A 26,083-nucleotide genomic window follows, 5' to 3' on the forward strand; every position below is an offset into this window, starting at 1 on the left:
AACTCATTGGCCGCCTTCTTTTTTCTTAAATCATAATTGTTATAAATTATTATTATGACATTTATCATTATTCCATTTTAACAATAACATGTAAAATATAACCAGTGGCACCTTTTTTAATTATTAAACCCACATTCAACAGCACTTTATCAAGGAATGATGTATTTTCTCCACCTTTCTATTTGTGTCCAGTTGAGCTGCAGCAGGCCTATGAAGTGGACTCATTGGAGTATTTGGAGGCTCTGGAAACAGTGACAGACAAACTGGAGACCAGAGTCAACTTCTGCAAAGCCCATCTTATGATGATCACCTGCTTTGATGTGTCCTCAAGGCATCAGTAGACAGAGGGACGGAGAAGTGGCCTCGACGATGTCAATGTCTAGACCATTCCCCTGACTAATCAAACATATTTAGAAAATCTTTAACTGCAGCTCGACAGTTGGAAGGATGAACACAGGAATAGACCGACCGCATGATCCTGCATATTATTCCAGCGTCTTGTCCAGATGTGAGTAAGCAGAAGGCCAGGTGGCCGGAAAAATCAAAAGAAGATTTACGGAGAAAAATTAACAGAAAAACAGAGACAAGATTTGTAGATTGTTTGCTGGGGCTTGGAAACAACCTCAGAAACTATCTAATGGACGGGCTACTTTCAATCAGAGAAAATATGGCTGCCCAAATAGTCTATGAGAGTCTAAAAAGACATGTCAAACCAAGTAACCAGAGAACAAAATAATTGGACCGCAGTGACACGCAGTGAGTCAAACTTTGAAAGAATGTACCGAGAGCAAAAAAAAGGCTATAGCTGAACAAAAACTGCCATTTTTTAAGAAGGAGAAAGCTGAAGTTGAAGTGCAAGAGAAGAATAATTTCACATCTAACACATTTTGGAAGAACATTTTTTACATGGTTAAAAGCCTTTGGCTGTAAATACGGAGTGCTGACTACAGAATGGCCTGGTATTGTTGTGCAGCGACTAAAAGAGACTAACCGAGAGAGTATGACAAGAGGACGAAGGAAAAGATTTAGAAGTGCCTTGTGAACATTTCAACAATACCAAGACTAAGTCTCCTTCTCTCTAACTTTGTGTACAAGTAAGTATGGTGCTAGTATAGAAACATCCAGAAAAGATCAGTGTCCTTGGAAGCAGTTTTCATTTTCTTTTCTAAATGTGATGTTTTACTGTGGGTCAGTGTTTCACTATATGATAAACAAACTAATAATGTGTGTTTCAATGTATGGTCTTTGGTACATTGATTAGAGATCAGAGAAACAAAGTTAAAGTGGACCTGTTATGCTCTTTATTTTTACTCTCGGACTCCACAGGAGCCGCTTTGCATGAGTAACAGATCAAAATAATCCTTATTTATTTTATACTGGGCCTCAGTGAAGTGCTCTCAGTTCATCCTCTGTGAAACACCATTTTAGTTCTTCGTACTTATTCCCAACAGGAAAAGCATAATAGGTCCCCTTTAAAGGAAAACTACAGATTAACTTAATTAAACTTGGAAGGACCAAAAACCTAAAGTTAAAAGCATTAAACATTTTTCCAGGACACAAAGTTATGTGTGTTTAAACAAAAACACTGAATCTGGTATCCTGTGGTGTCGTTTTTACTTTGGCTTTACTCACAAACGGAGCACATGTGACTCTTGGCCCTCCGGGGCATTCATACACGATGTTTCCCTCGATAGAGATTTTTAATGTTCACAAAGCTATGAAATGTCAGAAGGTAGTAGAGGTGAAAACACTTCTCTCTGATCTGGTGTTAAATACAACCAACGACTGACTCCCTGCCTCCCTGCCTGACTCACAGGCAGTCTGTCTGTTATTCGTATCTGTGTTGTTCTGCTCTATTCTAAAAGAAACTGAATGATTTGTCATTGTGTGTGTTTTATAATAAGGTATCCTTTTTTTATTTGAGTGCAATGGGACCATGTAGAGACTATGTACGATAGTAGCATTGAGCAGGATAATCGAAATCTGAAGACATATTTATAGATAAATTGTGAGGGACACGCAGGTGCGTCAATATACTGTGTTTAACATTTAATTCTAATGAAACAAGGTAGTAGATTTAATCAATATTTTGGGACTACAGTTATAGGGTGTTTAAACACTTCTAATATCCCCTATATTGTAAAGGACAATTAAATTATATAAAAAAAATTAAAGGAACCTAATTAAAAAGGGAGGAGACGAGCTTAAGACATAGATCTCTGCCTGGTTCCACTTTTTGGATGGATAGCAACTCCTAAGATTTGTTAGTATTATTATCTATGGTGCTTGAGATACTTATGATCTAAATGTTTGTACAAATATAAATATACGAAAGAGTCCATTTCCCCCTGAAACACAAAACAACGCCTTTCAAATGCTTCTTCTACATCACTGTCATCGTGTCTGTTGTTGTCGAGCAGAGAGCATTATGGGAGAGCGACATGAGAGCAGTGGAAATGATGTCACCGTATTGGTGTAATTTGTCAAAAGCGTTGTAGTGCTGATTTTTTTTCTCCACTAAGAGCAAAAAGCCAGAATGTGCTGTCGCTGAAACAGAAAATACAGTTAATTCAGTGAAGTTTTTATCTTCACGTGGATCTGAATGAGGAAACAGCTAATGATTTCATGTAGTGCACACTGGCAGGGATAGCCAAGAGATAATCTAGTGAGAAATTACCCCTGAGAGCAAGACGCTTTTGACAAACTTGAGAGGCTTTTTTTGTTTTTTAACAGCATCTCTGATCATTTCCTGTTTTTATCCCCATGTTCATCGTGCAAGTCATGAATGAAAGTTTATTTATTTGAGTTGCTACTTAATGTTCTTATTTATGTACACCTCATGATCTTACAAAGTTACTATGCATTGATGAAAAAGAAAAATAACTGTACATACTTTGCTGAGCCCATGTCATATATAAATATATATACTGTGCACATATCATATATGCCATCATTTTTATTTTAGATATTTTTTTGTTGTTGTTGGTTTCATTTGCTCCTGTTGTTCCTCTTGAGGATTTCAATGGGTTTGGTTCCCCAAACATTCACATGCAGAACAGGGATGCTAGTTGATTACATGCAAATCAGAAGCCTTCCAGTATGAAGGCAGCTGTGTTACTTTAAGAGAAACGTCTGTGTCTTATGAACTGCAGCCTTGTGTAATTAGCAGCGAGTGTTTTGGGAAATCTAACCTCTAAATGAGCTAATGGCTTGTATTGAACTATCCTTTTTAAGATGCTATGTGGGAGGTTTCTTCTTTGATATGTTACTGCCAAATCTAATGGGATATCCCTTTATTATTGTAGTAATAATCAAAAATTGCTAGAAACTATTACAGCTAAAAGAATAGCGGGGTGTTTTAAATCAAGTTATTCACAGATTTCCATCTGCAAAGTCACTCTGTAAGGCACAACATAAGCATCACATGATCTATGGAATAAACTGACAAATATGCTGTGCTGGTGCATATTTTGTAGACACATTTAAGAATTATAATGTGCTATCTGTAAATCTCACACAAGGCATCTTAGGCAGCATTGTGTGTTAAAGTCCGGGTCAGACCACATTTACCAAAAACAGATGTTATCATTAGCATTAGGAGTCAACTTCTGTGTTGCTCAGTTGTAAGACACAGGGTCAGTTGTTTGAAGATCTCTGGATAACTAAAAAAAAAAAAAAGTTTAAAAATCACTTTTCTGTTCCAGTCTCTTGATAAAAATGCCAGTTGTGAGACATATTCATGCTAAATACCCTCAGTAATTCTATTTAAAACAACACATTATCAGTGTAAATGCGGAACAAATGGTGCACAGGAGTCTCGCTGTGCTCATATTGTCCACTGCAGATTTACCGTTTTTGTGAAATCTGGTCTGACATATGGTAAAGACGGAAGAAAAAGATGGAGGGATGTAAATAAAGGAATGTATTAAAAGAGTTTCACACCTGATGCTTCATTCTTTGCACACAGAATAGACAAAGTAGTGTGCAGATGTCCAGAAGGCGTGCTGTTTCACTTCTGATGAACTAAAAATCTTTTGCATTACGACTCAAACTCATCAGAAATTTAAATGATGTAACATGGAACACGTAACATTGTACGTTATTGCATTGGGCTGTTAGATTTACATAAACAAGGGACTGGGACAACTCAAAAATATCATTTAGTTTCCAGAGCATGTGTAAATGTGGACCTTGAGTACCCTGTAGGCAGCTATTCTGTGACATACAGTAATGCCCTGTTGAGCCTGCTTTGATCATCAGTGCACGGCAGGGAACAGGAAGGAGGAGAAGGCAGGAATGGGAGCGAGGAGAAATAATAGATTAGAGACGAGAGAAGAATAAAGGTAGCAAAGGGGGAAATGCAAGAAGAAAGGGAGACAAGTGAGAAAGAAGAGGAGTACAGGACTGCTTTTTATGCAAGAAGAGAGGAGTGACAAGAAGAAGAACCAAAACTGTACAAGAGAAATAAAGTAGGTGAAATTATTCCATATAAGATTACACTGTACTGAATTTTAAAAGTGTAGCAAAAGAAGGATCCTTTAGGTGATTTGTAACTAATACTATGAGATAACTGCAGAAGAGCTCAACTCAATACTACAACTCTTGTAGCTGCAACATAAGCCCACCGTGCTTGACAGCTGATAAGAGTGCATTGAATTATGTCCATCAGCATGTCCACTTTGGTCTCATCTAAGCACATTGTTGTAGAAGTGGTTTGTTAATTAATTATAATCTTACAAAAACCGGCCATGTTTTTTTGTTGTTTTTGTTTGTTCTTGTGGCAAACCTTCCAAACAAGTGACACCTGTTCAGTCTTTAATTTTACTATCGTGAACTTAACATGCTAACTGAGGCCTGTCGACTCTGAGCTGTAGCTCTTAGGTTTTTGTGGAGTGTACACACAGCCTAAGAAATTGGGAACCAATGAATGCAAGAATAGTGACTCTAGCATAGCTAAAAATCCTCAAAAAGCAAGTGTGCAACTTTTAGTCAACATGCAGAGAACAGGTTTAAGTGTTTTCAGGTGACTGCAGTAATGGTAGTTACTATTAAGCTTCACAGTCCTTTGATTTAAGTCTGCTCTTAAATCAAAGGACTGAAAAAGCCACAGCGTTCTCATCCTCACAGCCTCAAATACTGTATTTTGGCAAAGCTGCTAGCATCGCCAAATTACATGTGACTACTAACTTGTCACATGTGGACACTTAAAGGACCTCTTGGTCTTTCATTTAAACACACTGGGTAAGCGTCATTTTGCTGCAGGGTTAATGCTTGGTTTTTTTGCTTTTAATTACCTAAATATAATCAAGTACTGAAGCAAAAGTGAGTAAAAGCAAACATCAGTGAGCCAAAACCAAATAAGACACAAATCCCACAGTTCTGGTAGGAAAACTTCTGACTTTTGTATCTTTAAGAAAAAGTAAATTATGGAGAGGAGAGTTATTAAGATGGAGCGAGAGGAAATGAATAATATTAGCAGATAGCGAGTAAGGTGACAGTAAAGGTGAGGTAGTGCAGGGGGAGGAACAGTGACATAGAGTGTCTCTGAAAATGAGAATGAAAATGTGAAAATTAAAAAATGGGGCTGAGTAAATGGTAGAGGGGGGAATGAATTGAGGTGGTGAAAGAAAGAAAAAAACATTTGGTGTTCTTTATTTCTGTGTGGTCAGGTTGCCTGCAGAGACGTGCAGTGAAAGAGAAAGAGAGACTCCGGCAAATAGAGAATTTCATTTGAAAGCCTTTGGAGAGAGAGAGAGAGAGAGAGATATGAATGGGGAAGAGAGACAGTGAGTGACAGAGAGGGAGAGACAGGAGGTTATAGCTAAGAAACACTAAATCTCATTTGATGGATGTTATATGGGAAAAGTGAGCGAGTGAAGGACTGAAAGCAACAAAACCAATGAAGTGAGTAATGTAGGTAGGAGCGGTGCAGCAGCACAGACGGCTCCCACAGGCCATTCACTCCACTAGGGTCCACTCAGTCTTTGAAACACAGTAAGCTTGCATCGTTCCTCTCTTCAAAGTTGAAAAATAATCTGTTGATACCTCGTTTCTACAGTTTTTTTTTTCTATAATTACAAAAAATATTTTGAGCCAAAAGGAAAAAAAATCAGCTCAGTTTTTTGAGAAGACTCAGAAAGATGGCAGAAAAACACCCATTCGTGCACACACGCCCCTAGGACATAGTGTCATCAGTTTGCATATGGCAGAATTTTGGGATTAACATGGGAAAACTCTGTGTGTGTGTGCTGCAGACACACTCTGGGCTCATACACTGACAGAGAAACAAAAACAGGGATTAACATGGGAAGTATGTGTGATGGAAATGCACAGAGGGTGATGTATGTACTTTACTAAACCAACACACACACACACACCCTAGGATCACTCATCACAATGGAATCTACAGATTACAGAGGAGACCGGGGCCAACAGGGGCTTTCCTCCCTCCCTCTGCTTCTTCCTCTCCAGTTCTCAAACAAGGACAGGATGCAGAAACTTTAGGATTAATGGGATTAATTGTGCTTAAATGTTTCCATAAACCTAATTTAAACAGGATAACAGGCTGGCTACAAAACTGCAGAAATATCACTGGCGTTTCATGGAATTCTGGGAAAAGCAGGTTCTTGGATATCATTAATGAGATGTTTTATGGCTAGAATTTATGAAAGCGATTAACGCAAAACTGCACCAAACCAAAGCTAAAAAGGTTTTATTTGCCACGAGAAAGTATAAAGAGGAGCCTGAAGTGTTGCTGGAGCTGTTTTAACAACAGTTCCTTACTTTAAGACTGTTGAGACAATAAAGGTCAGGTATGGATGGCAAAATAACAAATCCGTTTATTCAGGTTGATGAATAAAAAGAACGTAAGGCAGTGAAATCAGTTACATGAAGACGTTTCTTTCGCCTTCATCTTAGCGTCTGCTGGAGGAATGATGATCCATCTCACTGTGACATTCCTTCATCTTCATCGTTAGTTCGGTCGTCAATGGGTGATCTTCACCATGGGTGAACTTTACGATTTCATAAGCCTGGAATAGGAGACATAAGCATAACTAGCTTTCTTCCCTGTTAGTACCAGAACAATCTTGTATGGTGATGTAATGAAACGGGATCATCACATAATGCTACACAATCTATTCTATAAAGGAAACTGAAAGTAACTGTTTTCATGACATTTTACTTAAAGATTAAGTACTTTAGAGATTATTGTAAAACGAACCGAAGATGTTTTTAATCCTGCCTGATCATCTCTGCTGTTACATGTCTCCACACGATCTTAGGTGCCTGACATGAAGGCAACTGGTCTTCGTTTTTGGTTCGTAAAAGAAGTCCCGTTGCCTTCATTTCGAGGGCTTAAGACTAACATGACCTGGTACAAAGACATGTCTCCAGACTTGTTCTATTAGCTAATAATAAAGTTTAAAATGTAAAAAATGTCCTTGTTGATATTTAGTCCTTCAAACCTGTTTGAATGTGTCCAAAGCATCTTCGATGTTTTCCAGGTAATGCTGCAGCTTTCCAACTCTCATCAGCTGGATCCCATGGACTGGATGGGGATCGGGGTAGTACTGTCTTTAGGAAGAAAGACAACATGTACATGTAATTAGATTTCACCACAACAAGTGAAAAGTTCCATTATTGTTTTCATTTCTTTCAGGGTGTTGTTCTTCTGGTATCATTTGCACTGTAATTTTCCTTTACATTTATTCTATCTATTCTATTTTTGCTTGAAAATGCTCCATACTGCTCTTACGGGAGCAGTTAATGCTTCTTCTTATGCAAAAAATGGCTGCAATACTAAACAGAGAATTAGTATTCATAAAACCGCTCTGCCCCTGGATGTGGATGGCTGGCTGGGTTAAATCAACAGCAGAGTCCTGCGCAGGAAACCCTGAGGGACATGTTCACAAGCCCTCTGCCAGTTTATAGAAAACATGTACACTGGATGCACAAACTCACATGGCTCTTCCAATATCGGTACAAAGAGTAAATAATTAGTTCATCGCTGCCCAATCAGGATAAAGCTCACATTACGCCTGCTACATCCTAGGTTCATCAATCATCCCCAATTTCCTGTCTAGCATCTAAGCATTTCCAGGGACGTTAACCAGTGTGGTGCCCACTCCTTGGTCATACTTTTTAAATATACACATTGAAACTGAAATGGAAGTTGGAAAACAATAGCATACACATTTGTATGCTATAATATCCCATGTAGACAAACTTATGCAAGACCAGCTACTTAATTGTTTCACAAGTCACTTAAAAGAAATAAGTCACTACATAATGAGGTTAAATCAACTTCATTTATCAGCAGGGACATACATGATATAACATTAAGGGTTTCCTTTAATTCATCAGTTTGATTTCTAAAGTCTGAGGCAATCCACTGACATTCACAGCATGGAACCAAACAGCAAGAGCCACAAACAAGACTAAGAAAATCTGCTTTTCCTGTTAGTGTCTCAGTGCATGTATAATGCATAAACAAGTATGCATGAGTGAGAAAAAGAACAGCAAGGGGGAAAAAGTAGAATATTTAGAGTTTCTACAAGTGTGCAAAGAGCTTGCCTCCATGTTTGTTTGACTATACTTCCTTGAATACACAAGTGTGACTAAATATGTTTTTTTTGCACGCTTTTATGTCAAAGCTTATACTTATTTACTCTATTTGGCATTAACGATAAAAGCATAAAAAACACTGATACTAATGCACATATATGTCCAAATTTCAATCCGCTGCAAGGTAATGCATTAAAGTTGCACGTTACTATAATCTCATTCCATTTATCAGAGAGGGGTACACCCTAAGTGAGGACTCAAATGCATGATGCCGACGCAAATGCAGATGTTCGTAAGGAAGGTCTGATCACAGCTGATCAGTCAGACAGGACAAACAAAACAAGAGGGAGCTGCCAGACAAGAGAGAGGACACTGGAACACTCAGCGTGAGGTATGAAGGTGATCAGCCACTGAAAGAGAGGGAGACAATAAGGCAAAAACAGAAGGAAGGAAGAGGAAACACAGGAGGACAAGTACAAAAGAAAAAAAGAAAGAAGAGAAAGAACACAAGCATAACTCATGAGCTAGGATGGGAACTTGTGATGAGAGAGTGATGTGACATATTAGCTTACTAATCCGTACACAGTAATTACATCACAGCCCCTGTCTTTAAATCTGAGGCAGCATAGAGTCTACTGGCAGTCCTCTTCTCCTTCTTGTTTCAGCTCCTTCCCTTACGGTTCGCCACAGTGGATCATCGTCCTCCATCTCACCCTATCATCTTCTTCTGTCACACCAACCGTCTCCATGTCCTCCTTCACTACATCCATGAACCTCTTAAGTCTTCCTCTTCCTCCTGCTTGGTAGCTCCATCGTCAGTGTCCTCTGTCTCTCCATTCTGATCACTCCCTACCTGCACTCTCTTCTTCCTCTTTGCTATCCACTGTTCACTTGTTTGGATGACTGACCCCATATATTTATTGTCTTCCTTCTATTGACTTTCATTCCTTTTCTGCCCACCTCTCCAGACTCTCTATCACTGATTTCATGTCCTCACCCTCACATAGTTCTCTACCCCTCCTAACTTCCCCAGGTAGTCCCACAGTTTCTCTCTTGGCACCCTACAAAGACACAGTGCAACTCCTTGTTACCTTCTCTGTAGATCTTTACCAGCACATATGTGTGCTGTTATACAGGAAATGCACAGTTTATTATACTGGTAACTAGAAATGACGGGACATCACATCTGAGGTCATGCAGTGTAATGCAAAGATAATTCAACAAAAAAGGTAAGAAATTAAAGAGAGTAGATGGGTAATAACAAGTAATGTGCCATTCAAAACCCAATGTTGCTGCCTGCATAAAAATACACACAGCCAAGGAGACAAATTACCACCTTTCAGTCCTTCTGTCTCTAGAAGGGAACGTTCCAGTGACAGAAAACGACGCAGTTTGTGTATCAGCAGTGACAGATTCAGAGCTGTCATCAAGCCAATCAATGATTTTGACATCAAGAGACTCCCACATCTCTCACAGAGACACACACACACACAAAAACGCACACACAGCTCAGCAACTCTGGTGTACTTCAATGCAAAACTAATAAAATCCATCTAACAGCAGCAGCTGTTTTAAAATAAACACAGGGCCTATTAAACATATTAAAAAACACACTCTTGTTTTGCGTTCTACATGGACATATTTAATGCAAGATCTGCAAATAAGAAAATGTGCTGTCAAATTAATTAGAGGGATTTCTTCTTTTTCCTCTAAATGCATTTAATTATAATTCGTATCTGTGGAGCAAATGGATTTAGATGCACATATGCATAAAAATGGATGAGCTTGACTGCTTATTGATATGTGTGCATGACACTGACTGTAAATGTTTACAAATACATGTGTTACAGTGAAAGTTCACACACACACACATGCTGAACTGGGACATTGCTCATCCTATAAAGATAAATACACACTAGGGACTGTTAGGAAACAGCTTTGTTGTTGGCAAACACTGGAGTTCTCAAACACTCATTTACCCGGCTCTTCTTTCCCTTTATTCTCCTTTCTTTTCCATCCCCCTCCTCTAATCTCTCATTCCTTTTTCCCGCTTCACATCTCCTTCCTCTGCTTCTCCCCGTTTATATTTGTGCTTTTTACCCCGCTAGCTGCAGGGATTAAAGTTGCCAATGTTGTTCAGCTGTTTCCCGCCCTCTTCGGCTGCTCTCCATTCATTTCTCTTCTGCACTCTACCTCTGCAGCCCTCTTTAATCTTCCTTCTATTTATTTGTTCTGTCCTCCTTTCTCTTGATTACATATTTTAAAGAACTGTGCACCGATAAAGCTCGAGCCCTTCTCCATTTCCATTTCCTCCACTTCTCCGTCTCTGACAAACAAACAAAAAGAGCTGTGAGTAAACACATATACATGAATGCACACGCGCATCGGCATTAATGTATGAGCGTGCGCACACAAAGATAAGGTCGATACAAATCCACTTCACCCTGTTTGACCCGGCATATTTGCCAGTTTTCACTTCTCTCCAGAGTAAAGACACCAGAAGGGGATTCAATACGCGCTATAATAGAAACAGCACCTGATGTTAACCGGGCATTACTCTTAATTATTTCTTTATGGGCAGCAGCTTCCCCCGGCTAAGTTTTCCACTCTTGTTTAACAATAAAATCTGTTCTGGTAATAAAGAGAAATCCAAAATGAATTTCCATGTAGTGGCCACAGCTGGAGTCATTTCAAACTCTATAGTTTCCTAATTTTTCACCACTTTTTACCCACAATGCTAACAGCCCATTTGTTTGAACCTCAAAGCCAAACTAAACTATCAACTGACAAGCCAACCAATTAAAGAGGTGGCCCCTTATCATCTGGTTAAAATTGAATTATTAAACAGAAAGTTCAAAGAATAAACCAACAAAATTAGTAGCCCATGAATAATAAGTTACAATATTGGCTTAATCACCAAGCCAGTGATTCTGACTTCCACGACATACAAACACACACATCAAGCCCACAATCCAATTATAATTCCTCTCATATAGAACCGCAAAGCAATTAGAGTAATTTAATTAATTTGCTGTCTCCTGATTTATCCCCTATTTTTTTTTTTTCTCCTCGGAAGAGTAAATTGAAGAGAAATACGGTCTCATCGTCATACGGAGCTAGTTACAAAGCTATAGCTCTCGGCTATGCATACGAGAGGCAGTGAGAAGAAGAAATTAATAGTTGTGGAAAAGTGTAGCATTTCCAGGCAAATGCAGTGGAACTAATGAGGCACTTGTTTGGAACAAAAAGATCCACGGCCTACTGTTTGTGAGAGGGAAACAAAGATTATCTTACTAAGTAGAAGTAACTGAAGGAGAAGGTCAGATTTGCTGCAAGTATTTAGCTTAATTGCGTTTTTGTTTTTTGTCAAATGCAACAGTAATTTCAGTTGTACATTTAAGGGAAATTGCAACAACTATGCAAGACAAAGAACATTTAAATCACAGTTAGTCAGCCGTCTTTGCAGACAAAGTCACCAATTAACTACTGCATCTAAAGAAGGTCTTTGCCCGAGTCTCGTAAGCTAGCAGACAACAGGACCACAGAGATCGATAACACTGACTTCTAACCTTTCTGGTTTGCTTAAAGCTAAGTGATGCCTGCACAGGATCCTTCGATTCAAGCTGCATAGCTACAAGCAGCCTTATCGAAAAGAGTAAACAATCTGAGAAAAGTCTAAATTATCCACAGAAACACATTTCTTCAGTTACTTTATTCACCTTGTAACTTTGCCAGGCCATTACCTATAGGTTAGAACGACCAACATCTTCTCATTGGATTAGGTATTTATAAAAGTAGCCTTTCATTAAATATTATATTAAACCAGTTTGTGGTTTTTAGACAAATCTACGCTGTCTGCTAGTCTCATTTGTCTGCAACATTTTAAACAAACTTCAATTTCATACGCTGACAGCGGGACTCATAAAGACTGACACCGCGGGTGCACTTGGCTGGTCCATCAAGGCCACTGCTGATGCAGAAATCTTATGCAAGAGATTTGTCCCTGTAATACTGCTGAATGTTAATGCAAATACAGACAGAGAAAAAAGGTCTGGGCATTTGAAAATCAAAAACTGAATGATGTAAAAAAGGAAGTATCAAGCTGATGCTATTATTCCACATTCGTGCTGACCTGTAGGTCTGAGAAGATTGTCAGTACTTGTGTTTAAGAAATGGAGAAACAACACTAAGCTACAAAATGTGTCCAGAGATGCTTTTTGCTTTACTTTATGCATAAAAAGTCATCAGAGCATCTACTGAAAGAAAGATATCTGGATGCATTCGTGAACAGAATAATCTGGGTATGTGTGTGTGCATATCTATAGCAGTAAAATATGTGCAGTACAGAAGGGGTTCAATAGGCCTGGTGTGCACAGCCTGCAGCAGGTGAGCATTATTCGCAGGGAAAACCCTCTCCATATATCACAAACTGAATAGAGTAACTCTGAAAAGACCTGCAGTGGGAGAGTGTGAAAGAAAAAAGGAATACAGAATGAGGGGAAGGACAGGAGAAATGGAGTGATCGAGAACTCCTGCAGCTATCTTTCTTCCCTAGCATCTGAAGAGCCCAGAGGAAGATAGGAGATGAATATGGAGGATCCTCCTCCCACTCACTTCTCACTTTTTTCTCCTGAATTCCTTCCACTCTTTTTTTCTTTCAACATTTTCACTCGTCCGTGTCCATTTCATTCATCATACCTGTTTTTAACCCTTCCCTTCCTGTACGTTACCTTTACTCTTCTTTTCCTTGTGATCCCATCACTCATGTTTTATTTCCATCATTTCTGCAGATCTTTTTTCCCTCCTCTCTCTTCTGTCAAGTTGTTGATCACCCTGCAGCCCCCCCACCCCACCTCTCATTTTTCATTAATTTCCTGCTTATATCTTTTATACAGAGCCTAAAGCCCCCGCAACCACCCCTCTCACTGGCTTTGTCTTTGATTCTTTGACACACGTTTTACAGCAGTTCTCTCCATCCCCTTGTACACATCACCATCTCTTTCTTTCTGCTGCCCTGTGTCTGCTTATTTATTTATAGGCCGTTGCCGTTTCTCTCCTGTGGATATGCTGTTGCGGGAGCGTGTGTGTGTGTGAGCACAGCTATCCCAGTAGAGCGCTGCCCTTCACACAAGATCAATTAGTCTTTCTTTCTCTGCATCTCTCTCACACATACTGACACAAACACACACACACACACTTGCTGAAGTGCGTAGGTATAATGTTGAGTTTGTACAAACTGAACTGCAAAAAAAGAAGAGACAGAATGATGGTTGGACAATCGAAGCGGGGAACTGTTGATGCAATTTACTGTAAATTCAGACGTAGATTTAAAGATTTTTGGATTTGGAATCCAACTCTCTCACCATCATTTCACTATTTTTTCCCTTGTTCATTGCGTTTACTTGATTCACTTAGGGTTTTTACTCTTTTATTAATTAAAAATGCTGTACTTATTAGATAAAAAATATTTGAGGACTTGACAGTTGCCCTGTTGGTTTAGACATCACATTGCATTCCCAGATTTGAGGGTGATTACCTGCATATACAGGAATCTCAGTTTAGATTTAAATTTTTCTATGAATGGCATAAACATTTTTGCTCTGATCTTACAAATTATTTGTTTTAAGCACATTTGCCTGCATGCAAAGCTGAAAATAAAATTCATTTTCACAACAAAAGTTTAAGCTCACTTGAAAAATGGCAAAAAATCATATTTTGCATGGTTTCAACATGCAACAAGAAGAAATGGGAGTGAGAAAAAACATTTTTTGAGCATGCAAGTTATTGAAATCAACGTTTCAACTGAAACAGGCTGTTTTACAGCTGATCAAAAGTTTAGGACCACACCTCCAAAGAAACCTGTAACCTGTAAACTTCCCTTGCCATCCATCCCCAAAGGTTCTCAATTGGATTTAGATCAGGGGAACATGCAGGATGACCCAAAAGAGTGATGTTATTCTCCTGGAAGAAGTCCCTTGTCCTGCAGGTATTGTGTACTGTACCATTGTCCTGTTGAAAAACCTGCAGTCGTTACCACATAGACGAGGGCCCTCAGTCATGAAGGATGCTCTCTGCAACATCTGGACATAGCCAGCCACCGTTTGACGCCCCTGCACCTCCTGAAGCTCCATTGTTCCAAGGAAAAAGCACCTCAGACCATTATGGCGCCCCCTCCACCGTGGTGCATTGAAAACATCATGCCAGTAACATTGGAAACCTTCAGGACCATCAAGGTAAATTTTTTTCTCATTAGAGAATAAAACTTTCTTCCACCTTTCAATTTCCCATGTTTGGTGTTAATTGGTGCTCTCTTGCAAAGTCCAAACGGTCAGATCTGTGACATTCAAGGAGACGTTTCTTTGTTTTTGAAGCCCTTCAGTCTCAGATGCCGTCTGATGTTTATGGCGCTGCAGTCGGCACCAGTAACGGCCTTAATTTGGATTGAGGATTGTCCAGTGTCTTGATGGACAGCCTATTGGATCCTCTGGCTCAGTGCTGGTGAAAGTTTTTTGGGGTCTTCCACTTGACTTTTTTGTTCCATAACCCTCTGGATCATTTAACAAATTCCAAATGACTGTCTTACTGCGTCCAGCTCAGCAGCGATGGCACTTTGGGAGAGACCCTGCTTATGCAGTTCAACAACCTGACCACGTTCAAAAAGGGAACGTTTTTTTTGCTTTTGCCATCAGAACGTCATGACAGTGTGACTGCCTGACAGAAAATGACAATGAATCCTCATTTTTGCACAGATTTGGCCTTTTAAAAGCATGAGGTCCTACACTTTTGATCAGGTGTTTCAGTTTAAGCGTTGTTTTCAATAAATTGCATGCTCAAATTTTTTTTTGTCTCACTCCCATTTCTTCTTGTTGCACGTTGAAGCTCTACTTGGAACCTTGTTAACCATACAAAATATGATTTTTTGCCATTTTTTAAGTGGTCTTAAACTTTTGATCGAGACTGTATGGAGCCTATGTAGTCTTTCATTTTTGAATTAGCAACACAATGGAATAAAATGCGAAGATCAGAAAACCAGTAACTCAAGGGTTGTCATTGTGGTGATTTTCCCATGTTTTGAACATTTAATTATGATGGTAAAAAAATATGCATTGATCTTCCTGCTGCAGTGATAAACTCGGACATTTTCACTGTGATGTGTTTTATTATGCGAGCTTGCTAAATTGCTAACTAAATCTCATAATCTTTAATCTCTGCTTCAAGAAAATAACAAAAGGAAATTCAGTGCAGAAAAACTAAGAAATAAAACCAAAAAAACATCAATTTTATGTTAACCTAACACACTATCATACCTGTTCATATATGATCAGCACAATGTTGTGAGACTCAGCTCAGGACCTTGTCTGAAATCTCACATGCAGCACACAGCAGGAGTCTGCATCACACACAGACTCCTGCAGGAAGATGCCAATTACCTGCCCTATTCTCACATGGCTGCACGGGCACAGAGATCATGCAGAGTTTGAAGAAGAGCTGGCAGGTTAAAGATAGGTTGATTTTCTTTGGACATTTGGGTTCTCTCATCCACCTCTTTGAGTATTATATTTATTCATTTTTAGTTAACATTTATTTTACCATGACATCAAAATTCTCTTAACAAGACAGACTAGCCTGATATTAAAAACCAACAAATACAACAGGAAGTGTTATGATAAAAAGAGAAAAGGAAAACTGAGTTTGAAAGCAAAGCTGAAGATTTACTGGTCTGTGTACATTTCTACCCTCATCTATGGCTATGAGCTGTGGGTAGTGACCAAAAGAATAAGATGGCTAAGCCAAGCTGCAAAAGTAAGTTTTCTCTGAAAGGTGTCTAGGTTCACTCATAAGGACAGGATGAGGAGCTCTGTGAGAGTCATTTGTGAGAGGGTCAGAGTAGAGCCACTACTCCTCATACTGAAAGGAACCACTTGAGGTGATTCAGACATCCGACTGCGATGCCTTCATGACGCCTCCCAAGTGAGGTGTTTCTGACATGTCCAACTGGGAAGGGGCCCCGGGGCAAATTCAAGACACGCTGGAGAGATTATGTCTCTCAGTTGGCTTGGGAACGCTTCAGTGTCCCCCCCAGAAGAGTTGACGGAGGTGACTAAAGAGAGAGATCTGGGCCTTTCTACTTTCAGACTGCTGCTGCCATGACCCAGACTCAGATAGGCTGCAGAAAATGGATGGATGGATGATAATATCTACTAAAGTCTAGGACTACATCAAGTAACTTAATCTTCCCTAATCCCTATGGTAGCAATTGAACACTCTCCGACTCGCTTTCTTAGTATTAAAAACAGTAAAGATTGATCTATACTAAAATTAAACACAATCCAGAAGTTTTGAGATGACTATAAAAGGCATCAGGACGGTTAAATAAACCCATATCTCTGTACTAATTTATACTGGTAAGGTTATGCAATCCTCCCTCATCTCAGTGAACAGCACTTTGAATGCACTCAGACTTTATGCTTATCCTAAAACCAGGTCTGATAAACGCCCTGAATCCAGGCACACATACACAAATATAGGAAAATGATTTCTTTCTTTCTTTCTTTCTTTCTTTCTTTACATCTGAGGACATATTAGTCATTCGTGGGTGAAACGCAGATCGTTTAGTTACCTTGACAGTGTACTGCCTGAGCCAAACAGAAACAGGCACACAGTGACTCACCTGTATGCTGGAAGTGTCGTCACCCCGTAACTCATAGCTTCCTCCCAGCGTCCCAGGTGAACTGAAGCATCTAAAGCCATGTCTGTAATTCTGAGCTTGTATAGATTTTCCTCAGGAATTTCACCACCAACGCTTGATAACAGATGCCTACTGCTCTCCAACAGCATTTCCCAATCTGGAAGGCGAATTAAGGAAAAGTAACATTTATCCTGCATCCCCGAAAATATGATTAAAGCTGCAGACTCCTCAGGGAAATCTTAAGGATTTATGAAAACAACATTGCATAAATTAGTTTACTTCTCTGCGCTGAATGATATAAACTATCTGATGTTTGTGTCTCTCCCTCCTTTGTGTTGTTTTATGATGAAAATGGTTACGCCAGCTTTATGGTGATGAAAGCACAGAATCTCAATCCACTTTTAATTAGACTCTTAATTACTCGGAGCTGCCAACCAACCAGTGAAGCCACCACCATCATCATTTGTACATCAGTACATGAAGTTCTGATCTAATCTGATCAGCACCAAAGTAATTCGATCTTACTTACGACCTAACTTAAGACAGTCGAGTTACAGTATCATGTTTCATTAAGCAACTAAACTCACTTCAACTGTTGTCTCATTACTTGATGCTTGTCTTATCAGTTACATGAAATATGAACAGCAGACAATTACAAGAAGTTCTCATAGAGATTCGGTGTCCACTGGCTTTAGAGGAACTTGACAGAGACAAAGGATACTGGATTCGGCTTTCAGCCCTTCCAGTCTTGGTAGAGCCTCCTTCAGCAGGCGCCATTTTCCTTCTTCGCCCGAGAGCATGAGTCCATCCTGAGCAAAGACATTAGTAAGGAGGGACTACTTTAACATCCACACTGATGAGCAGAAATCTATGTCTAAAACAACCAAAAGATCTCGTGAACATACAAGGTCTGATCAACAAATTCTGGGAATCAATCAAAAACTTTTAAGTTTAAGTTTAACAACTTAGATTCTCCATAGAGTAGTGGTTTACACATTCACCTAAAAAACAAAAAACAAAATCCCCAGTTCAATTTTGGGAGGAGACAAAAAATCTTTGGGTTTGTGACAGGAAGGGCATCCGGTATAAAAATCTGCCATTTCCAATATGTGGAGCTACTCGCTGTAGCAATCCGTAGTGAACAAGGGAGGAGCTGAAAGGAGCTTTAAGTTTCATAACCTTTAAAATAACTTCTTGTGTAGATCACTCCCTGAAGGTCACTTTATGAACAACACAATTATCACTCACCACCAGCCCTGCTCGCCAGAACTGTCTCCCCGTGGCTTTGACCTCCAAAACATAAAAATCAAGTTGAAGAAAAACTATTTTGATACTACAGCTGAGTTCAGCACACATCGCAGAAGTTAAGGGGACAGAATGGGGCCTCCAGAGATCCATCTATGCATAACCGCTGTGGTGTGATGGAATAAATAAACACTAGATTAAGTTTATTAAAAACCCATTGTGTGATTCACAGTGACCTAGTGACCTGTGACCTGTTCAGGCCAGGAAGGAAAAGGTTACAAGATTAAAGGGAATGAGAAAGAGAAATCTATCCTAAAACGTAGCTTTTTTCTTTAAAATTATGAGTAAAATTTTGTAAAATAAGCGTGCAATTTGTGTAAATCCTAACACATGCACAGAGAGAAAACAGCCATGCTGTGGTTTGATGTCGAGATTAAAGACAAGCAGAATGAAAGAGAAAGTGTGTGTTTCTGTCACTACTGTGTGCAGAACAAAGGTCGGTGGCAAAAAATGAATCAATGCCATTGTTCCAGAGAGTCAACTGAGTGCTCCGTCTTAACTCGTCTCAAACAAACACAGAAGCATAAAAAGCGCAGTGCTAGAGTAAGAGTGAAGTGCCATATAAAGCACAGAGAGAACAAAGCTAGAGGCTGAAGTCGCAGCAGTGACAAAAAGATGATATGAGTGAGAGAAAAGAAAACAGACACATCGAAAGAAAGAGACAGCGCAGGAGGAAGATGGAGCAGATTAAGATGGATGGAAAAGAAAACTGCAGCCGCAAGACAAGATAATTTTTCTCATTTTTCAGTAGGTGGTCAGAGAGTGAGAGTGGATGTGACGAGGTGGAGCGTGACCGAGTGACAGAGGGGAAGACGAGGAGGAGAGCAGGAGATAACACAGGATGTGTGAGAGAGTGAAGGAGGGAAAAGGAGAGGAGGACAGGAAAGGGTACACTGAAACACGTTACGCACCGATACACTCTAACAGAAAGTGTGTGTGTGTGTGTGTGTGTGTGTCTGTGAAATAGAGAGAGAGACAGGCAGTAAGGATGTACGGTTGAAATTCCACAAATATTTTTTACAAAGTTAAAAACGATCACGATAAGGTGCAAAATCATCATCCACACATAGAAGTGTGTGAAAGAGTGTGTTTCTGCACTTTGAAAGTGGCTAACCATGTGCACCATGTGCACACTATGGACTCAGTTATAATGATAAGAGGACAAAAGGATCAATACAGACTTTTAACCAGTGTATTGGAGCTGTTCTTATTGGAAAATGATATAGACGTTTCAAAATGATCTGTCATGAATGAAACAGTGACATTTCCACCACTACATCCATCGCAGGCACTCACTCACTCAACAAATATATTTTCGCCCGTGTCGTTCTATACTCATCGTATAGTAAAAATATAATATTCGAGCTATGGCGACAGCGATATGTGCAAGTCTCAAATGTGACTCCTCACCAAAAAAGATCAGGTATGATTTGGAAGAGTCTGGAAATCTAGAGGGCTACCACCTTTGGTGATGATAGCTGCTTTGCTCTGATTGTTGGACATATTATTCTATACGTCTCTTTTTGTGAGGGGGGAAAAACACCCAAATAAATAGCTGTAATCCTGATTAGAAGTGAATGAAGGCCGCAATTTAATTTGTTTGCCTCTGACCTTGTCTCGCGAGTCACATCGCTGGCAGTGACAGGTAAAATGGTACTGCTCCTCCAGCTGCCTCTGCCGATCTTCAGTCAGTGACAACGTCTCGATGTAACTTATAGTTAGCTGGACAGACAGAGAGAGCGAGCGGCTTAGTATGAGAAACAAACAGTTTGCTCAAATTTAATTTTCACTTTTACCTACAGCACTTAAATAAATTTGAGGCCATATTTTGAGGATCAGTGTTAAGCACATATCTATATTAGACATTTGGAAAACAGACTAAAAAGAAGAAATGTGATACTGTAGAAGTAATGCGCGTGTGTGTGTGTTTGTGTGTCTTGCAGGACAGATGGCTTGGATTAATCCCATTATATATAGTCACAAGGGATGATGAAGTACGGAAAATTGGAGAAAACACTGCCAAGTTAGGAGCTGTGATCCGGCTTGTGTTGCTATGAAATTTCACTTGGCTACATCTTGTAATAATTCTTTAATAACATTTAATTCAGTGTACATCTATCAAATACTGGATAAGTATACAGTATTTGTTACTTGCATAATAAAATTCACTTCATGGCAGATATAGTTCTTGGTTTCAGATTCTATATTGTTCAAAAGCCATACTGTGAGGTTATTTTCTTCATCATACCTCATCTTCAGGGTCGATATCCTGAACAGCTCTGAGCTCCAGTTTCATCCCCTCAAACACCATCACGCAGTTTGGCCGGCAGTCGTGGTTTAACAGAGATAAACTGAAAGATGGCAAACAGAGAGCGGGAGGAGAATGAATTGAGGGAAAAGTGAAAGAGAGAAAAGAGATGGACAAAAAGTTGGAGGAAGCCTGAGAGATGTGTGATAAAATGTTTAACTTGCAAATAAACTCTAACAAAGTTTGTATGTGTTTGTGTCGCCCTCCTTAAACGATGACTGGCAGCCCTTTCTCCTAAATACTCGTACACCGAGAGGAAACAGCATGTGATAAAGGATGAGAAACTGTTTACTTGTGGTGTTTGGAAAATATAAGAAGTGACTCATTCCTGCTGAGCCGCCAGCTGCTACATGTCCAACTGTTTTGGGGTTTCAGTCAGTCCGGTGCTGACTGTAATGCTACTTTGTGGCAGCATAATGATGAGAGAAAAAACACACGCTGGGTGACATTTCTCCCTAAAGATAAAAAGATCCCGACTCCAAGGTGCTGTTAGGGGCTTATAAATCATCTGGCAATGTTACCTTTAATTCTGCACATTTAAGACGGAGCTCTCAAACAAAACACTCACGCAAGCAAAAAGTTACATGCACACACATATATGTACACACAAAATTCCCTGCACAGTGTGACAAAATGAGTAGTCTGCTTCTGTCATAACAAATGTCACTCTTTATTTCTTTATGTTGGTCTATCTGCCTCTCAGACAGGCGCACAATAAATCAGGAAACGATGGGTACTCCACTTCTGTCACAACAAAGGCTTTTATCTCATTTCCCAATTTTATTACCGACACAAATCAGCTTCCTGCTCATTCACTCCCAAATTTATTTTGACAGCATCTTGATGGAGACACTGATACCACATATAAGTGGTTTTACTTACAGTTTTTATTTACAATACACAAGTGTTTTTTTTTTCCTTTATAATTAACCAGTATCCACAAACAAGCTACTTTAGGAACTGTACGAACGTTTTCCACATGTGATGCATTTCCCACTGACATGTAGGTGCAATCGAATGGAGACAACCATGAGAGGTGAGATGTTTAAATTATGGATGTACTAGATAAAAGTAAAAATATTCTTGGCAGGTTATTGGCTGAATTGCCTACAAAGTGTCACATAAGATTGTTGTACTGAAAATTCCCTGTAGCAAAACTTTATTAGCCAGTAGATCCTGGTAGCACGCTGACTGTTCCTGTCCAACTGTGGTTTTCTAAAGGTTAAAGAACTTGAAGCATGGAAAGATGGATTCTCTCATGATTGTAATCTTGCACATCTCAAGAGAATCCAACTGCTTTGCAAGCTGAACTAATTAACTGAAAGACCTGATGTGCATCGTTCTCATGCTGAGCATGTAACTGTGCGTGTTGATATTGTGCTTTTTAAAGAAGTACTTGACGACCTCTGTGACCCATAAAAAGACATTTAATGTCACTGCACACATGGCCGTGAAAAATACTGAAGAGGCTTGTCTGTTTTTATGACCCCTTCCATTACAGCTGCACTCGTTTATCATATTCAGCAAAACAATAGGTCCAACAGATAAAGTGCGTGTGTGTGTGTGTGCGCGCGTGTGTTCAGTCTTTGTAAAAGTACCCCCTGGCTTTGTTCTACAGTGAAGAAGTTGCAGGTTGAATATCAACTAGGAATCAAGCGCTCCAAACGATGCTTTTATCTGATAGGAGGCTCATTAGCATACTAATTAGATTAATTAACTAAACCACATCTCACATTAACAGTATCGGCTCACACTAACTGAGATTAAGTGTTGCAGTAGCAGGGCGGAGAGCGAAATATTGTGTGAGATTGCAGATAGTAAAGGTCTATTATCCTTAATTATAACTGGTATTAAATTATGGAAAAGGCTTAGATATGTCATCTCTTTGTTTCTATTGTGAGCATCTTTATTTCACAATTGATTCTTTTCTCAGCTTCGAGGTGGTTCACTGCTGTACTAACACAGGAGCATTAAACGCTAAACCCAAAATGTATATTCCTTTTTAGTTAGACTTGAACCAGAATCTGTGGGGTTGGGAATCGAGAATCGGTTCCCAGTAGTTCAGTTACTTGGAAATGTTAGTTTGCTTGCCTACTGATTCTGCTTTTCGGTTCCATTTGCGCTTGTGCTACAATCAGCTTATTTCAGTCTGTGTACTGGAGGAGGAATGCAATGGTAAAATGGAAAGAAACAACTAGATTATGCTGCTAAATGAACTTTGGCTTTTTGCAAACATCTACACCGACTGCCAGCCAAGAACCCAGAGTGATGTTAAAGCTGAGTGTGAATGAATGCCGACCACGAGTCCAGCAACCAGACATTGAATGTAAACAGGTAACAAACAGATGAGCAGTCAGGCTGTTGTTTCCATGACTGCAAACAGCTTCCGCAGTTTACCTGCTCATCTCTCTAAAGTAGCATCACTGCGGCTTTCATTGCTTTGAAATCTCTTTTGTGCCGGTTATTTCTGCATTGTGTTCATACCCAAATACCAAGAGAAAGATTGTATGTGTGTCTCTTTATGATACAGATTTGTGTTAGTGTGTGGGACTGTAGCCTCAGTTTATATTGTTAACTGGCAATTATGAGAGAGTGTGTTACAAGTCATTTTACGGAGAAACTAGAATATAATGTAACGAATAATGTAACAAATTACTTCTCTTTGGAGTAATTGAGCAACATACTGCATTACTTTAAAGAAAAGTGTTCTGTGTATTACAGGTAATAATTACTTTTTTTGAGTAATGACCCCAAACACTGATCACAACAAAAGGGGGAAATAATCAATCATCAATACTGGAATCAGAATTGCTAAACCCCTAATCACCTGCTTTAAATACACTTGCTTTATAAAGAAGTTGTTTTTTGCTATGATTCATTTGAGAACATTGACTGTGGTGAGGATTAAAGCGATCTAGCAATAGAGAAGTTGTATTGGCTGAAGCCTACCTGGCTACCATTGGGCGAGAGGCAGGGTAGAGACCTGGAGAGGTCACCAATCTGACACAGGGCCACTATCAATCCATGTAACCAAGCGGAAACTGATGTCATCCCATAGAGGCTGAGAAAATTTCATCTAATTTTTGATTTCCAACACAGTCAAGTGATTCCATTTTCTAAAAAGTGTGCTCCTCATAAACATCTCTCAGGTCTGCATGTTATACTGTTAAGTAATTTCTTTTCCCTGCTTTTGCTGCACTGCACCCCTGGGAGGATTTCCTTGCATCCACATGGGGGTTAAAACGAGGTAATATAAAATGTATGGTTGAGGAGGATTACAACACGTAATCTGTGCTATCAATTCAACTCTGAATCATTTTGCTTTTGATAGAGCGCTCTGAGGATTTCACATCATGTTGTCAATAGGCCAATTAGCAGTGAAAGAGGGTTATGGTACGGATGAGTGCAGCTGAGAGGAGAACGAGAAAGTCAGCTAATGAGAAAAAGAGTTTTTGAAATATAACAGAGACAGAAAATGAGCAGAAAGCGGTGAGATGAACGGAGGTGTAGTCTCACCACAGTAATCCCCCTCTCTTCGGCAAACCCATGGTTGCTAGGCAACCCAAAATATGAATAGGCAGGGGGACCATTCTGAGAACGGGCCCATTATTTATGGATGAGTTACAACACAAATCGCACATAGACCCACGTGGTTTGGCTGAGCTTTGGTAATGCCACTGCGACCATCTGACATCTCAACACGAACCAGATAAACTGGCAGGGATACCTGTGGTGTGTGTGTGTGTGTGTGTGTCTGCGTGTGTGACAACACTAACGACATGTACAACACCAGGCCAAATCCCACCCCATTCACCCGGGATTCAATACATGGATTACAGTGCATACAGTACTGCACTGCTGTGTGTGTCTCAGTGTGTATTTGTGTATATTTTATGAGGACCATTTCAAGTTTTGGACCATGTGAGTGAGGGCCATGCTCACATCCCTAAATCAGGTCAAGGGGTTTATCAACACTTATGCACATGTGTGTAACCTGTGAGGTCTGTGTACACAGTTACAGTATTTCCACTACGATAGGTAGACATATCAGAATGAATGTGAATAAAATTGAGGCAGATATTCAAAATCTACACAACACCAGATGTTTGAAGAGCAACCAGAGTTACCTTTCCTGAGCTATAGAGTCTAACTGTGACAGGAAGATTTTTAGTCTTTCGGTGAGTCTCTGCAGTGATACGAAAAGGCAAAAATATGCCAGTGCAAGGCTGTATACGGCCTTCATTCCACTTTCTAGGACAGCAGAGAGAGTGAATAATATTTTGTTAACTGTTCTACTAAAAATGGACATACTTACACACTTTATGACTGGTTAATGTTACAGTCACACAGCGAAATCTACTCAAACTACAGAAATTCACACTAATTACTTACATTGCACGAATAATGTGCCCCCTATTCTACACAACAAACACATTATCAATCCCACATCAGTTGGGAGTCAAACCTAGCATTTCTCTATGAATTCCAGCTTTCCTTTTCCGTCTGTCTTCCCCTAACAGCGTTATAATATATACAGTCAACATTCATTTTCAGGTTTTTGCCTTACAGCAAAAATTGACTCCCTTGATTCCCCCCTTTTTCCTGCTACTTCAAAGAACTGTCAGGAAAACATCGAGAAGCGCAGGCAGGGCTTTAAAAGCGAGCAGGTGCGAGGACGGGTGGGGTTGGTTAGGGCGCAGTGATCGGGCAGGTAAGTCTACGCAGCTTTTAAATTTTGTGGCTTTTTTATAAGTAAGAGTGCCATCTAACAAAGATTACGAGCAAGATTGAAATTAATGATGCTTCTTAGATGTGCATGCTCTCCACGCTGCCCTTTGTTACCTTGGATACAGGCCAACTCCAATCTCCTGCAGCTCCCCATCACTGATGGTGAAGCAATTACACGTCACCTAAAGGAGATGGTGAAGATGTGGAGACAAAAGAGTGAGTGATTATTTGTTAAATTGCTTCAGGAAATGAACAATACCTTTCATCCTATGTTCTGAACACCTCTACATAGCTTTGACAGCTGCAAAACTCCAGCAGCACTGAAACATGACATGCTCTGCGATTGTGTAAAATTACCGCCTGGTTATTTCTGAGCCAGTAAAAGTCTTTTTTTTTTTTTTTAATGAAAAATAAAATAGTTTTGAAATAATAACACATGCTTAGAGAGAAACACTTTGTTTCAAATGTTGATCTGTACATAATATTTC

At 39.6% G+C, this 26,083-nt stretch overlaps 2 protein-coding genes across 3 annotated transcripts in view; one reads left to right on the top strand and one right to left on the bottom strand.

Annotated features, from left to right (window-relative positions):
* kif26ba (kinesin family member 26Ba) overlaps nt 1–3,931 on the top strand; it is a 98,089-nt gene extending 94,158 nt beyond the window's left edge. For both annotated transcript variants that reach the window (XM_040012098.1, XM_040012099.1), the window contains one exon: nt 193–3,931. In XM_040012098.1, the coding sequence (XP_039868032.1) occupies nt 193–341 (149 nt within the window). In that variant the 3' untranslated portion in view covers nt 342–3,931. The remainder of the gene's footprint in view (nt 1–192) is intronic.
* Nucleotides 3,932–6,815: 2,884 nt separating this feature from the next.
* Nucleotides 6,816–26,083, bottom strand: part of smyd3 (SET and MYND domain containing 3) — a 95,185-nt gene continuing 75,917 nt past the window's right edge. The window contains exons 6-12 of the mRNA XM_040012100.1: nt 25,710–25,777; nt 20,808–20,910; nt 20,171–20,281; nt 17,976–18,063; nt 17,237–17,411; nt 7,467–7,575; nt 6,816–7,031 (exon numbers count right to left, since the gene is read on the bottom strand). Coding sequence (XP_039868034.1) covers nt 6,915–7,031; nt 7,467–7,575; nt 17,237–17,411; nt 17,976–18,063; nt 20,171–20,281; nt 20,808–20,910; nt 25,710–25,777 — 771 coding nt within the window. The 3' untranslated portion in view covers nt 6,816–6,914. The remainder of the gene's footprint in view (nt 7,032–7,466; nt 7,576–17,236; nt 17,412–17,975; nt 18,064–20,170; nt 20,282–20,807; nt 20,911–25,709; nt 25,778–26,083) is intronic.

This window comes from Simochromis diagramma, unplaced genomic scaffold (genome assembly GCF_900408965.1).
Source record: "Simochromis diagramma unplaced genomic scaffold, fSimDia1.1 OVJJ01000603.1, whole genome shotgun sequence".
In the NCBI taxonomy this organism is placed as follows: domain Eukaryota; kingdom Metazoa; phylum Chordata; class Actinopteri; order Cichliformes; family Cichlidae; genus Simochromis; species Simochromis diagramma.